We start from the raw sequence: 15,382 nt of genomic DNA, 5'->3' as shown, positions 1-15,382 counted from the left end.
TAGTCCTTCGATAGCTCTACAATAGCCGTCAAATATAATTAATTTTATTATATTCGCAATATGCAAAAATAGGTGTCATAGACTGTTTTTTTCTAAATGTTTTTGTCATTTGATGCAATTTCCTTTAATAATAATGTAATATATTATTGACATTATTTAATTTTATCAAGAATATAAACAACCAATTAATATTAATTTTAATAATGACGTTTTAAATTCTAAGTGTAGTATCATTTATTCATCACAAGATAATTGTACCTTTCTAAACATATACGTAACATCTTTAGACGATAAATAGAAATCTTGTGCAGAAAATAATGAGTGTTTTTAAGGAGACAAAGGTACGAAAGGTGACTAAATAAACACAAATATATGTTAATATGATTTCGCTTAAAATAGTTTCAAATTAAGGTTATATAGCGTGATTGAGACAATTTGTTGTTTTTTTTTTTTTTCGGTTTCCATGATCAAATATAAAAACCGTCTTTTTCATTCAACGACCTTCTAACTTGGGATAGTAAAATCCACCGTTTTTTTTTTATCTGTTTGAGGCAATCAATTATTGCAAGAAACACTATCATCTTGGTTTGAATATGACTCTATATCTTCTTTTCCTGTCATGTGATAAAAAAAAAACTAAAATCTCTATAGGATTGAAAATCTAAAAAGAGGAGATCGGTCGTTAATACTAATTTTAGAAAAAAAATTGAAAATATTACACTATGGATTGATCGTGCATTTCATACAATTACGAGAATTGAAAACAAACAAATAATTCACTCTTTCATCCTATTGGAATGCATAGTTGTTTTTATAATGTGTATGAAATGAATTTAAACTATGAGGAAGAAAAAATAAAAAAGAAATACATGAAGAAGAGAAACCAAAGGCAAACTCACTAAAGTTATTATACAACAAACCATCAAACTAAACTAGAATTGCCACTAAAGTCACTAAGCCTAGAAAGTAGTCCAATTTCAGCATGCAATTTCCTTCTGATTATGAATATAGAACTAATTAAAGGATTAGAGTCATTAGACCAACCTATAAATTGTACATTCATCTCCTAATCATACCTCTATGTCAAATCTATTAAGATAACTCCATTATAGTATGCTCAAAAACCAAGAGTTACAACAACAATATTCTATAAAATACACATAAAACCTCAAGGAAAAACTTGTCTAAATCTTATTCCCAAGTTAAAAGAGTACCTTAGCCATTCATGTCTTCAAATCTTTGATACTGTGTGATGAATGGATAAGAGAAATAGGGGAAGATTGAAAGATAGGAAGAATATGTGAATCTCCCTTGCTTATCCCAAACTTCCATATTAACCTATAATTTTTGTAATGTAAGAAGCATCTTATGCTCGATTTTTTCTTTTATAAATATTGAACATAAAAAAATTTAAATACTAGTTGACCAATATTTTAAAATTCGAACAATATATGAAAATGAAAATTTAACTACGGATTTGAGAGGAACAATTTTAAAAACGAAAAAGCCTACATGCCTACAATGTAAAGTACAAGAATTACCATCAACACGAGATAAATCGGCCACATGCACGATACACGATCGTGTAGAACACAATCGATTTGATACACAATCTCGAACCGTGTCCCAGAATGTCTAGGGATAAAGAATTATGTCTTTAGTTTATTCGATATCGAACATACAATGCACCGAGATGAAAGATAGAAGTGTAGATCTATACAATCTTGTACTTCATTTTAAATGATAACTTTCGAATTTAAACAATTGTGTAGATCATGATACACGATTTCAGGCCTTAGTTGCACCAAAATGAAAGAATTATGTCTATAGTTCATTTGATGATCTCGAGTATACAATGTTAATGTTCGAGATGCTTGGAATGAAAGAACTCTTTCTTTAGTTATTGGATCTTGAGCCTTGGTGGCACTGAGATTATCTGAGATGAAAAAGTTTCGTCTTACTTTATTCGATCTAAACATACATTGCCTTGTGATGCTTAGAATGAAAGACTCTATTATCAGATTTTTCTTATTTTTGTTATTGGTGCTATAAATATTTTGGATTTTTTTTTTTTTATGTTTATACGTAAATTACTCTATATATTTTTTTTTTGTCTATAGAAAGAAAATGGAAAAATTAAAAAAGAGAAAAAAGAAAAAGAAAAAAAAAGCATTGAGTTAGTGTAAGTAGTGAACAGTAAACATCATATGGTTCATAGAATAAACGAACGAACGAATGAACATGTCTTCACTCTCCAAACGATTACTGATTTGAAAACTACCATTTCTTTGTTTCTTTCTTCAATTTCAGGTAATCCAATCTTTCCCTTTTTGCCACAGCTTCTTGATTCTCCATTGATCTTCTTCTTTATCCTATCACTCTTTATCACTCAGTCATTTCTCCCCCTTCTTCCATTCTCTCTCAGTTGCTTCTACAATACGTGTTTCTTCTTTCATTTCCTGCTTGGTTCTCGATTTGATTGTTTGTGCTCGAATCCATTTTCACTGATTTCAAGGTTAGTTTCGTACCTTTTTCTTTCTTCAAATCCATGCTTGCATTTTCAGATCGTGGGATTTGGTATTCCCTTTCTGATGTAACTGCTGTTGCTCTGCATCAGTTTTGCTGTCGGTTTGGTTTTCTGTATGTTTTTGCGGTACCCCAATTGAAATTGCTTTTTGGGTTTTGCTTTCTAGGGATTATGCATTGAATGCTCGCATTTGCATTGATTCTTACTTCTTGATGCTTGCGGCAAATGGATCTTCGATTTGAATATGAATTGCAATTGTTATTGCATTGCATGTGGTATTAGGATATAGTGGAATTGTAACCGCTATTGGTACTGGATGAGCAAAGATGGTGTTCAGATCAAAGATCAAATGGATTGCTCTTTTCGTTCTTGTCTTGTCTTTGGCATCTCTGTTGCTTCATCTCTCTATAGCAAAATCCTCGAGTGTTAGTTTGGTATATTACACCCAGATGGCTAGTATGCTGAATACTTCAATTATTGGTGGGCGGGTATGCATCAACTGCTTACTTCAGTTATTATTCTCTGACTGCATTTTGTGGCCACGTGCTAAGTTTAATTTGCATCAATTGCCGCAGGGTTATAGGAGCAAGAAGTTGTGGGGAGCTGTTAAGCCATTAGCTTCGTTGCAACCCTATACCAACTCCAGAAGTAACTATCATGGTAATGGAATTTTGATGTTTTTATGATTGGATCCGACGATTTATATTGTTAATTTTTTATGAAAAAAGATCTTACTATGAAATGGTTAGATAGTTTAGCATTTTTACCAGATAGCATATGCTTCATTAAGTTTCATTATGTCTTATTTCAAAGCTTGTTTCAAATGATTTCAGCCAAAAAAATTTATTTAGATTGTAAATTATCCTTTAATTTAAAGTTTAAAAGGCAAACATTTGGTTACCGGATTAGAGCTTAATAATTTAAGTTTTGAGTGTGTTTGTGTGGGTAAAGAAACAAAGGTTTTAATTCTAGTAAAAAATGTCCTGACACAACAGTGAGAAGGAGGAAACTTCCAAAACTAGCCAAAGGGGTTTTAATGTCAACTGTGGATAGTGTCAAAGAAGGTATCTCAAAATACGGTGATCCCTTTCCAACCCAATGGTGAAAAAACAGCTGCCACCAACAGCTTCCAAAAGTCTTCCCATCATCGATGAAACTTAATTCAAAATCCGCATGGCTTGAACAAATTGCACATCGAGGAGGAATTGCATCAACGAACAATTCCAACTAAAGTTTTCTTTCTTCGTTCAAGAACCCAACTAAAGTTTCTAAAATTCTTGAAAGAGATTTTTCTGGGACCTGTGAGAGTATTGATTTGAGTAATCATTTATTTGGTCGGGAAATAGTCTCTTGTCATAAGAGGGGGTGGAGTGTTCATGTCAGGAGGTTCTGCTTTGGTCCCCAAATGGGTGTGGAGGTTTGATACGTAGTTATCGTAAATACTCATGGGGAGGATAAACGATGCCTGCTTTATGAACAATTAGCAGAAGCTCAAATCAACATTCTTTGAAATTGTTGGTTGTTTGTAGGAAAGCATTTTAAGAGTGTCTTTCTATCAAAATTAGCAATGGGTCCAATCCGACACAATCTGTTGGCTCCATTTTTCTCTGGAACTGTTAGGAAAATGGGAACGTTTTTGTAACTAATGATTACAAGGAAAGAAGATTTGTATGGCCGGAACTGTTCTCCCTTTCAGATTACTGCACAGAGGCATGGTGTATTAGTGGAGATTTTAATATCACAAGGTGGGCACATGAATGTTTTCCTTTCGAAGATACACACGAGGCATGAGACGGTTCAATAGTTTCATTGATTCAATCAACATTCTGGAAATTCCTCTTCAAAATGGTAAATACACTTGGTCTAGAGAAGGGAGCACAACCTCTAGATCACTCCTAGACCACTTCTTCATAAATAAAGTGGGACAAAATTTTTGACAACACTAGAGTCAGTAGAAGGGCTAATGTATACGTCCAAATGGTTACAAAGAATGAAGATTTGTGTGGCCAGAACTGTTCTCCCTTTCAGATTACTGCACAGATGCATGGTGTATTTGTGGAGATTTTAATTCACTATGTGAGCACATGAACGTTTTACTTAATATCACAGAGGCATGAGACAGTTCAATAGGTTCATTGATTCAATCAACGTTTTGAAATTCCACAGTTCAATAAATGGATCTCTTGGGTTATTTACTTTCTCTGCATTTTAGCAAAGTGTTTGATATAAGATCACATTTTAAAACACCCTAGCATTCCGCTTCTCCAAATCATCCACAATAAAGTGCATACCCCAGCAAGGCATGAAAAACATTCCTTCTCTCTCGAGGGTGAATGGACGAAGAACTCCATGATCATATCACTAGGATCCTTGTGATGAGCATGTGAAAAGATTAAACGACTGACCTGAGAACTCTTAAAACTTCTCAAAACAAAATTAAACAAGGTTTTCCAGAATGCTGCAAATTAGGTTAATGCTGCAAATGCTATCCATTATAAACATTTGGTAGGAAAGAAATCATCGCATTATTCAGAATTCTTTCCAAAGCTCTCTTGCTCGGTTTGATTCAGCTTGTTAAGGGCTTCTTCAAGGTGTCATCTCTCCAATTTCTTTGAAGGGGTCTCAAGTCAATATATTTATTGTTGTCGGACTATTTTTTTAGAGCATCATTTGGCTTCGATGTTGGCTTGTAGTTTTCAAACTTTTGCTTAGTTATTTCATTATTCCTTATATGCAGTTTTTATCTTTCAGTTTAGTCTCTTTTTGTATCCTTGAACATTAGTCTCTTTTCATTTTTTTTTGCGAAAAGATTTGATCATTTAAAATCTTTTCATAAAAAAAGGACCATCATGGGTTGGCCTTGTGGTAAAAAATAGACACAATCTCAATAGTTAAGAGGTCATGGGTTTGATCCATGGTTGCCACTTACCTAGGAATTAATTTCCTACGAGTTTCTTGCATCCAAATGTTGTAGAGTTTGGCGGGTTGTCCTGTGAGATTAGTCGAGGTGCGCGTAAGTGAGCCTGGACACTCATGGACATAAAAAAAGAAAAAAGGAGAAAAAAGAAAAGAAAAAAATCTAGAAAAATTTGTTGGGCTCCACCCAAATCTTGGTTCTTGTAAACATTTTCATCACCAAATGGATTAATAGTTTTGTGTAATTGATTTTCCTCTCCTATCTTGGAGCATTGGCCTATTTTCATCTTTTTAATAAAAATTGTGGTATGAATCATCATGGGTTTGGTCTAGTGGTAAAAAATGAGATATAGTCTCAATAACTAACTAAGAGGTTATAAGTTCAATCCATAGTGACCACTTACCTTGGAATTAATTTCCTATGAGTTACCTTGACACCCTAATGTTGTAGGGTTAAGCAGGTTGTCCTGTGAGATTAGTCGAGATATGCGTAAACTAGCCTGGACATTCACGGATATCCAAAAAAGAAAAATAATGAAAAGTGTGGTATCCTTTAAAAAATTGTGTACTTTTAAGAAAAAATCTGACTTGTTTTGATAGATGTGGTGACATTGTTTCCTTTATACATATGCACGCATCATATATTTCCCACTCATGTGATCTTGACTTTCTATTTTGAATTCAAATTTCTTCTTCTTTGTTTCCTTTAGTTTTAACCTTTTCTCCCTTTTTCTTTTCTTGTTGAACTGCTGCAAGCAGGAGTAGATTTAGTGAATTAAATCATCTCTTTTCCTTGCAGCCCCAAGTGAGCAGAGTAATGGTTTCATTTATGCAAAAGTGTTTGGTGGTTTTGCAAATATAAGATCTTCGGTAAGATATTAAGAAAATACGTTTATTCTTCTTCTTGTTTTTTTTTTTTTTTAACTTTGAGTTTTAACTATTAACCTAATAGTTTTTAATTTTCTAGATCTGTGATCTGGTTGCTATAGCTAGGCTACTGAATGCAACTCTTGTTCTCCCTGAGATTCAAGAAAGTACTCGTGCTAAAGGCATCAGGTATAATGATTGATATGCTAGTCAATACTTGTCTTTTCCTTTTTAGTTTCTATATGGGGGTGATCTACATCTTACTGCTTACGCATGTTATTAATTGTCCAGTGACAGATTCAAGAGCTTTTCTTATCTTTACAACGAAGAACAATTCATATCTTATCTCAAAAATGATGTGCTTGTCATGAAAAGTTTGCCGGATAATTTGAAGACTTCAAGGAAAAGAAACGAGTTCCCTATATTTAAACCCAAAAGTTCAGCCTCTCCTAGCTATTATCTTCAAAAAGTTCTTCCAAGCTTGAAGAGCGCCAAGGTTATAGGATTGGTTCTTTATGATGGTGGATGTCTGCAGGTAGCTTTTCTTCTGAACTTCAAAATTTTTATGTGATATCAAGATGACAAAATGGTTTAAATCTGTCTTCATTGAAAGTTAAACCTTGTACAAAGTCATCCCTAGTAGCTTTTACCATTTGACTAAAAACATCAGTCACAAGAACATTATGGAGCGTATCATCATCCATGTTAGTTTATTTGTTGACATTTTATTGTGATCTGATAATTTTTCAGCGGAAGTTTTGTAGGCTTTCTATACTGATGCAAATTTCCTGCATTTTTCACTCATTTTGTTATTTTATATTTTATTTGAATGTATGGACAATTTACACACGAATTGAGGAATTTCATTTTTCATATTTTCTATCTCCAGTCTACCCTTCCTTCTGGCATGTCTGAACTACAAAGACTCAGATGCAGGGTCGCCTTCCATGCACTCAACTTCCGGCCAGAAGTTCAGATGCTTGGAAAGAAAATAGTGCAGAGGTATCTTCTGACTTGTGCACTGGATGTAGATTTATTTTATTTTTGTTATTATTGTTTTTTTTCCTGCACTATAAGCATGGGAAAGAAAACTAATTAAACAGAGACTTATATACTGTTCAGATACTTGGAAAGATAACATCTGCATATATATATATATGCTCCATGATGCTGTGTGGATGATTTAATATCATAGACTTGTATACTGGAATCCTGAAATGTGCATCTTCACAATTTACAGGCTACGAGCTTGGGGCCAACCTTTCCTTGCTTTTCATCCTGGATTAATCAGAGATATCCTGGCATACCATGGGTGTGCTGAACTCTTTCAGGTAGCCGTTTGAGAACGTTTTTATGCATAATAGTTGACAAGGGAAATGACGTTTGATTCTCAATGAGTTTGTGCTATTTATCATTTTGTTGAGTTGTACTTTTTTAGGATGTGCACACTGAACTCATTCAGTATCGAAGGGCACAGATGATAAAAAAAGGGATTATCAGGGAAGAACTGAGTGTGGATTCTCGCAAACAGAGAGATAATGGTGCCTGCCCTCTGATGCCTGAAGAGGTTTGAGCTTGAGTCTCTTGACTAATCACTTTTTAAGCACAACGTACTGTCAAATATAAATATCCCTTTATTGCTGACTGATACTTTGATTACCAAATAAGTGACAAACCAGCTGGAGATATTCTAGGCTTCCATACAAAGATTGTAAGCTGATATTTAATGACCACGACCACCCTGATTTAGTTCAGTAGTTGAGTGGGCTAAGGAGTTAATGTTGAAGTCTTTGAAATAATTGGTTCAAACTATGATTATTACTTACTGAAGATGTTAAATATCTTAATATATCATAAGTTTTGTTATGCTAAATTTTATGAGCACAGATAATTGACTATGGGATAAGTAAACTGTGCAGAAATGAACTGGATACCTGTGGTTCTGAAGGCTGGGTAATCTAGTTCTAATTTGTCTCTAGAATGTCATGGTTTATAGATTTAGTTGCTAATTAGAAGTTCAAACTTCCAATTGGTTATATGGATCTCTTCTAGTTTAAATTTTTGTGCTTCCTACATTTAAATGATATTCAGTCTCTTGAAACAATGTTTGGGATCTAATACCTGAAGATTTGATAAGATAAATGATTGATATCATTTCACCCAGTTATTTGGGACATAAATAAGTGAAAGGATCTTTTTATCCATGAATCAGGCTTTTCATTCTTCTTAAGAACTAACATGGATGCTTTTGGATGGTATCATATTTGGATCTTGATGTTCTGTCGAGTTAAATTTTTGTACATTAACAGATAACTCTAGCTTAAATAAAGTGTGCTCTTTTACGCTTGGCTGCGATTATTCCATTTTCAATTTTAGAGTTACTTTTTTTTATTATTGTTTTTTTTAATTGTATAGCTATTAGGTATTTTGTTTGCTTGTCACTGCATTAACATGCTTTACTTATGCATTCAGACAAGGATTTAACTCGAGCATTTAAGTGTAGACATAAAGGTTAGGATGCACTTTAAATTTCTATAGGCAATTCTTTGTATTTGATGCTTGTGATGTTTTAGGTGATACAATATTCTTTGTGAAATTTGTATTCCAGCTCACTACTTATAGCATCTCTCTATTTCTAGCACTTCACTGTGTACTTTTAGAAATTGTGACAGTCATGTAAGAAATTGTTCCTTGTGATCTGTACAAGGAATAGCCAACATGAGAATTACTCAACTAAGGTCAAGGTTAGAAGTCGAAATCCCTCATTCTGCATGTTGTTTTCTTCCAAAAAATATGTTAGAATGTGAATTCAATCAACTGGGCCTGGGGTATGTAGATTTTCTGTTTGGCTTTGAGGGTGGGTGTTTTTCCTCATTGCTCCATCTTTGGTTTCACCCTACTTCATGCTTCTATTTATTTTAATGGAAGCTTTTCTTTTTTTATTGAAGAAATGATTGTGATTCTCTATTGGTCTAATTTGTGAAGTTTAGTCTTAGTACAGAGGAATACTGATTGCACTCTGTTATTTTACTATAGATTCTCTTTCCTCAAATCTTCAAAACATTTGAATGGGCCCTGGCCTGTGCTACGAAATAGTGATTTAGAGGCCGAAACGTTCCCTTAGTGATTACACTGAATTTTTTAGTCTTCAAATAGCAGGGAAAGAGTTACATTTTGACAACTTATTTCTGTTAAAATTTTTGCAGGTTGGGGTTCTCCTTCGGGCAATGGGATATCCTCCTAAAACAATTGTTTATGTAGCAGGGTCTGAAACTTTTGGTGGCCAGCGATTGCTGATCCCTCTGCGTGCAATGTTTAATAATTTGGTCGATCACACTTCTTTTTGCAGTGAGGAGGAGTTAGCTTCCATATTTGGACCTGAGACCACTCTTCCTCTTGATTTTTATCGGCCACCTCCTTCTAAAAGTGAGCAACAACTAAAAGATGAGTGGAACAAGGCTGGTCCTCGGCCAAGACCTCTTCCTCCCCCTCCAGATAGACCTATCTATCGTCATGAGAAAGAAGGGTGGTATGGTTGGATTACAGAAACTGATAAAGAACCCGACCCTTCACCAATGGATATGAGGTTACAAGCCCATCGGTTACTTTTGGATGCTCTTGATTACATGGTTTGTCTTGAAGCTGATGCATTCTTTCCGGGTTTTAACAACGATGGTAGCAGTTGGCCAGATTTTTCAAGCTTGGTCATGGGACAACGACTATATGAGAGTTCTTCATCTAGGACTTATCGACCTGACAGGTATATTAAGGAATCTGATGATGAACCACTGCTCATTCGTTATTAGCTTATAGTTGTAAAAGGTCTTGAACAGTTCTAATAAATCCTCATTTTCATAAATCCTATAGATACACAATTATCCCTTAATTATTAACTTAATTGTTAATTTTACAAAAATCATTATTTGGGCAAGTTATTAATTAAGTTGATCTAACTCTTCCCGTTGATCTTTTGGATACTGGTTCTAGTGGGATTTATTTTCCTATAAAAAGCATCCATCTTAGAGGAATTATTGAGAGATATATTTTTGGTACATTCAGGCAAAATATATGGATGTCGAGTGTTTGATTCCTATGTTTGGAAGTTGCGAAAAACAACAGTTCGATGTCCAGTCTTACATGGGTTTTGGATTCTTTATGGAATCTAATTTATGTGTACAAGTGAATGTTTGCATGCTATTGCATGTTCAGGGAGTCTATTTCTTTTATTTCCTTTTTAGTTTGACAACTCAGTATTGGAGATCAAAGAACCTTTTAACCTCCTAATCGATGGTTAACCAATTAAGATGTGCTCCAGTTGACTGTTCTGGTTGACCAAGTACAATGAGTTTACATTTGAACAAAACGAGAATAAGATGCATTGTATATTTGTATTTGTGTATAATTGAATTTTTCAATATTGATTGGTCAATATGCACTATAGTTTCGGATCATTCTCTTGTTTATGTTGAACGTATGCATATTATTGGAGCAGATATGCGATGAAATTTTTTCTTCTCTGACGGTTTCTTTTTCCTTAACAGGAAGTTCCTAGCAACTGTTTTGAACATTACCCGTGATAATTTGTATCATCCGATGCATAACTGGACACATACAGTGCAGGAGCATCTCAACAAGAGCTTGGGTGAGGAAGGCCTGATAAAACAGGCCATCTTCTCGAAGCCTACGTCGTTTTTGTCGCATCCACTTCCAGAATGCTTCTGTAGATTATCTTCTGGTGGTGAAGCATCTGTTCATCTTGTGAAGCAGAAGGACAAAACTGTTTATGGAGACGAAGAGAAGTGCCCTGACTGGATGTCAGATGGTCAACAAATTGAATCGTTGGACTCGGCTGAGGAAGGGGATAACAAGTGGGATGAAGAGATTGAATCATCGGAACAAGCAGAATCTAATTACGACAGTGGGAAAAGCTATTTGGATAATCTCATTGATCAGGATGAGGAAATGGATCCCAACGACTAAAATTTGGTAAGTGGAAATGATATTGGCTTCGGAATGAAGATTTTTGTTCTTTTTTTGTGTAGAGGATATAGCATTTATAGGAAATAATAGTGCATGCGATTCATAAACATTTTTCTCAAACATTGAAATCAAGAAAAGTATAGTTGTATCATTTTTTTTCTTTTTTCTTTTTTCTTTTTTCTCAGAAGAAATTTACTAGTGAGAAGTTGTAGTATGCTCAGAAAAATACTTTTCATATACAGGTAGTATATAATTCTTTACATTTTTTAGTCACTTAAATAATAGAACTTAATTCGAATGATGTTTCCCATCTAACATTTTCTCTCTTTTACTTTTCTTTAAACTTGGCAAAAGATATTATTGCACAATCCGTTTCTTTCTTATTTATGATAATTTTTCATGTTTGGCTAAATTTATGTGTTTAATCCTTGATGGGTGTTGTTGTAAATATAGTAAAGTATTTGTATATGCAAAAGAATTCAGTGAAATTGTTATGATAACAACAAAATTGAAATTATTCGTAAAATATTGAAAAACAAAAGGAAAAAATCTTAAATTAGCTACAAAAGATCTGATTGATTTTGTTCTATTTTGCGTTACAATATCAAATATATTTCAAGAATTTACATATATAACAAAATTTGGATTATGTTATATTAATAGATTATATAACTAATTTGTTTAAAAGTAACATTTTTTTTTCATTCGAAAGCCCAGGTAACTTGGGATAACAAAGTCCACCTGAGACAATTGTTATTACATAAAATGTTATTATGGGTCTGAATATGGTCATATACAATTCAATATCAACATTGTTAATAATAATTTTTACATAGTAAAAGCATACTTGATAGAACTAAACATTTGAATATCACCACAATGGGCGCAATCAAAAGTTTATGATTTTGGGCAAAAGCAAAAAGAAGGAACATAAGAGAACAAAAACAAAAAAAAAACCACTAATTTTGTGTAACCATCCAACTAAATTACATGTCATTGATAACTCTCAGAAGTGTGTTAGTTTAAAGTTTTAGTGTCTAAAGTAAATAATCCATAGAGATAGAGATAGTTTAAGGAATCAAAGATGATTGAATTGGATTAACATGGAAAACATATGAAGAAAAATTATGTTTGTATTTAATTTACGAAATGAAGTTGGCAACCTTATATATTAATTAAATGAACAATAAATATCATTGAATTTAGGGTAGGGTTGTTTTCAAGAGTTAGTTTTTGAAAATCCTTCGTGAGAACAAGTATACAATGTTTAATCTCACCACTATCTTTGTATATTTGGTTTTAGAAAAACATAAAACCAAAAAAAGATCACAAACCAAACAGACAGAGCAAAAAGATGAATTGAATTGAATAGAGTAAATAAAAGGGGGAATTTTCTAAAGAGAAACAATGCGTCTATGAAGTTGTTCATCACACTCATCCTCATCATCTGACACAATAGTCTCATTACTTGGCAGCTCTAACCTCCCTCCCATACAAAATGATGGCCTCAAACTCTCTGTCTCAATGAATTCACCTTTCAGTCTTTCCTCAAACCTTTGATCACTGCAGTTGAGAAACCAATTTAATGAACAACTGATTCCCTTGCTCTGCAGCCTCTGATACCTTGGTTTTATCCTCGATTCCAAACTGTATGTAAAATATTCAGGGAAGTCGACAAGCTCTTTAATTGGCCTCCCCATATCAGACTTGAAGAAGTAGTAACTATTTTTCATGAGTGGTACACGACAAGCAAGAAGCTGGGGGCATTGAACGATCATCTTTGCTACATCAGAGGACGCTATACCGCGTTCAAGAAGGAATTCTGCAGGTTTAATTATCACATGTTGGTGAAGGCTGACCATCTGTGGCATTTTTTCGATCACCTGTGCGAACCCTGCAGGATCAATCTTGAGCTTTAGGTCAAAGAAGAATTGCTGAGAAGACATCTTAGCTTTCAAAGGCAACCCCAGAATTAGTGGATATTGTGCAATCACTGAAGGAAGCAGCTCCTTCCTAATCCCAAAGCTTAGCAAGCAATCTATATTGGGTTTCACTGTCTCTCCAAGATCGTAACCAAGTATGTATGCTCGCTTCTCGAGCATTCTTGCTACTATCTTCTTCGGCAAACCTAGAGAAACAATAAACTCAACAAGGGGCTTGATCATGGTTCCAACCCTCATCCCCAGAAAGAACGGGTACTGTGTGACCATTGGTCCAATATCTCTCGGATTAACACCTATACTCACAAGATATGCAACAGATGTACTCATTGTCCCCTCAAGCTTGAAACCCAGAAGCTCAGGGTATTTCTGGAGGACATATCCAATATCTTCTTTCTCGACATCGAGCCCACGAAGAAGCTTAATGACGGGAGCAAGCTCAACAATGACACTGGCATGCAAGACCTGTGGATAATTCTTAATAAATTCTCCAAGTTTCGGCCTTGGAATCCCAATTTTCTCTAAGTAACCTAGAACAGGTATCATATTTTTGCGAACACTACAGCCTAGAATTAATGGGAACTCGTTAATGTCATCGATTGTCAATCCTAACTTCTGAAGAAACTCGACACGCTCTCTCATGACTTCAACAGTAGAAGGCAACTCCAAGTGTTCTAATTCATCAGGAACAATCCCCAAACTCTTTAAGTAGTCACAGATTATGACACGGGACACAAGTTTTTCTTTTCGCCCTTGAACAGCTCCCCATGTGACCGTAGGCATTTCATATTCAGGAAGTTTTGAGGATTGAGTCGAATACAGTACACCTAATGGAAAAACCCTCCAAAAGCTTTGAATGTGCGATTGATGGGCACATGGATTCAGGAAGGATTTAACAATCTTGGGGCAGAATAAGCCAAATTTCTCAAAAACTTGAGGGGAAATGCCAAAAACCAAGGAGCAGATAGCAGATTTTCTTGGCCTCAGAAATGACAATGCAGTCATTTGAATCAAAACTGCCAAGGAGAGAACAAAGCAGCGCAAATCAGACAACGTAACAGAAACATAAAAAGAAACAGAAACAGCAAGGAAGGCAATAAACCCTAAAACTGAATTTGCTTACACAATCTAAAAAAAAAAACTTATTTTGTAAGATCAATATATACAGGTGATTATAGATGGCTAAAGTTCAGTTTAGTTGTCACGAATGCAATAGCAGTGGAAACGGCAAGTACTAAAAACCCAAAGATGGTCGCCGATGTGAGCATAACAATGAAACCCTAAACTGGACGAGAATCAAGGTAGTGGGTTGGGTTGAGAGATGGAGAGAGACGTACCGGTATCCTAGAAGCCGGAGGAAAGTCGAGTAGTGGACGGCGGCAGGCGATGGGATTTGAGCTTCTTCGAGAGGAACAGGGCGGAGGAGAGGGGGAGCAGGGGAAGACTATATTCCACAAAAGTAAATAAAATAAAATAAGCAAAGCCTATATGCTCTTTTTGAGACTCATGAGTTTTGAGGTTAATTCCATTTGTTATCTAAAGTTTTTTTTTTTTCATCATGTAGCTATCCAAATTTAAACATCAATTTTCAAAACCTAATGTCTCATATTGCTAGTAGGAATGCATTAGGTGATAATCATATGGTTAGTAAAAGATCGACTCACATTAAATTTAGGGATGAACATCGATCGGTCGAAGTCAGTTTATTAAATGTTCAAACCGATCATTTGTTGATTGATCAATCGGTTCAAGTCTTGATTTTATTTTTTAGTAAGTTACCAATCTGGATTTTTTTCAAATCGAAACCGATTGAACCGTTCTTTATCTCCTACCGACCACCTTTAGTTTGGTCATTTGGCTTGATTTTGGATCTATCCTGCTCACCTTAACAAAATTTGTCATGCATTTCTTTGAAAAATATGTGGTCTATGTATTATTTAAAGTTAACACCTTTTATATTGGAAAAAGTTTGTAGAGTAGATATAGCAAGTTCATTTTATTAGTTTTAGTTGCTAGGTTCAAATGGCCAGACTTCTATTACTTTAATTGTGTTCATCGATTCAAATCCAGTTTTCCATTTGCAGTATAATAAAAAGAATAGATTATTGATGATTTTTCAAAATATGAGAATTCAGGGCTGTGGTTGAACTGT

General features: G+C 34.5%; 2 protein-coding genes across 3 annotated transcripts; one reads left to right on the top strand and one right to left on the bottom strand.

Moving 5' to 3' along the window:
* Positions 1–2,191: 2,191 nt before the first annotated feature.
* LOC101221624 (protein EMBRYO SAC DEVELOPMENT ARREST 30) lies at positions 2,192–11,605 on the top strand. 2 transcript variants are annotated; one of them, XM_031883386.1, is made up of 12 exons: positions 2,192–2,310; positions 2,426–2,515; positions 2,810–3,015; positions 3,103–3,187; positions 6,243–6,313; positions 6,411–6,499; positions 6,602–6,845; positions 7,200–7,312; positions 7,551–7,641; positions 7,749–7,877; positions 9,517–10,070; positions 10,852–11,605. In XM_031883386.1, the coding sequence occupies exons 3-12, from the start codon at positions 2,854–2,856 to the stop codon at positions 11,288–11,290; spliced, it is 1,977 nt and encodes a 658-aa protein (XP_031739246.1). In that variant the 5' UTR covers positions 2,192–2,310; positions 2,426–2,515; positions 2,810–2,853; the 3' UTR covers positions 11,291–11,605. The 2 variants fall into 2 exon arrangements, with proteins under 2 accessions (XP_031739246.1, XP_004141204.1); XM_004141156.3 differs by having other exon boundaries at positions 2,694–3,015.
* A 911-nt stretch (positions 11,606–12,516) lies between these two features.
* On the bottom strand, positions 12,517–14,722 carry LOC101203314 (transcription termination factor MTERF4, chloroplastic). The gene is made up of 2 exons (XM_004141083.3): positions 14,568–14,722; positions 12,517–14,246 (listed from the first exon to the last, which is right to left on the bottom strand). Exon 2 carries the CDS (start codon positions 14,233–14,235, stop codon positions 12,685–12,687), a length of 1,551 nt encoding a protein of 516 aa, XP_004141131.1. The 5' UTR covers positions 14,236–14,246; positions 14,568–14,722; the 3' UTR covers positions 12,517–12,684.
* Positions 14,723–15,382: the final 660 nt, after the last annotated feature.

The sequence above is a fragment of the Cucumis sativus genome, chromosome 3 (genome assembly GCF_000004075.3).
Source record: "Cucumis sativus cultivar 9930 chromosome 3, Cucumber_9930_V3, whole genome shotgun sequence".
In the NCBI taxonomy this organism is placed as follows: Eukaryota; Viridiplantae; Streptophyta; class Magnoliopsida; order Cucurbitales; family Cucurbitaceae; genus Cucumis; species Cucumis sativus.
Note: the sequence above shows the minus strand (reverse complement) of the source record. Positions and strands in the feature narration are given on the sequence as shown.

Bases quoted from the DNA above. Each gene is read 5' to 3' on its own strand.
- LOC101203314 (XM_004141083.3), bottom strand. From the start codon at position 14,235: ATGACTGCATTGTCATTTCTGAGGCCAAGAAAATCTGCTATCTGCTCC.
- LOC101221624 (XM_031883386.1), top strand. From the start codon at position 2,854: ATGGTGTTCAGATCAAAGATCAAATGGATTGCTCTTTTCGTTCTTGTC. The intron at 3,016-3,102 runs GTATGCATCAAC...CAATTGCCGCAG, and splicing joins CTTCAATTATTGGTGGGCGG to GGTTATAGGAGCAAGAAGTT. The intron at 3,188-6,242 runs GTAATGGAATTT...TTTTCCTTGCAG, and splicing joins CTCCAGAAGTAACTATCATG to CCCCAAGTGAGCAGAGTAAT.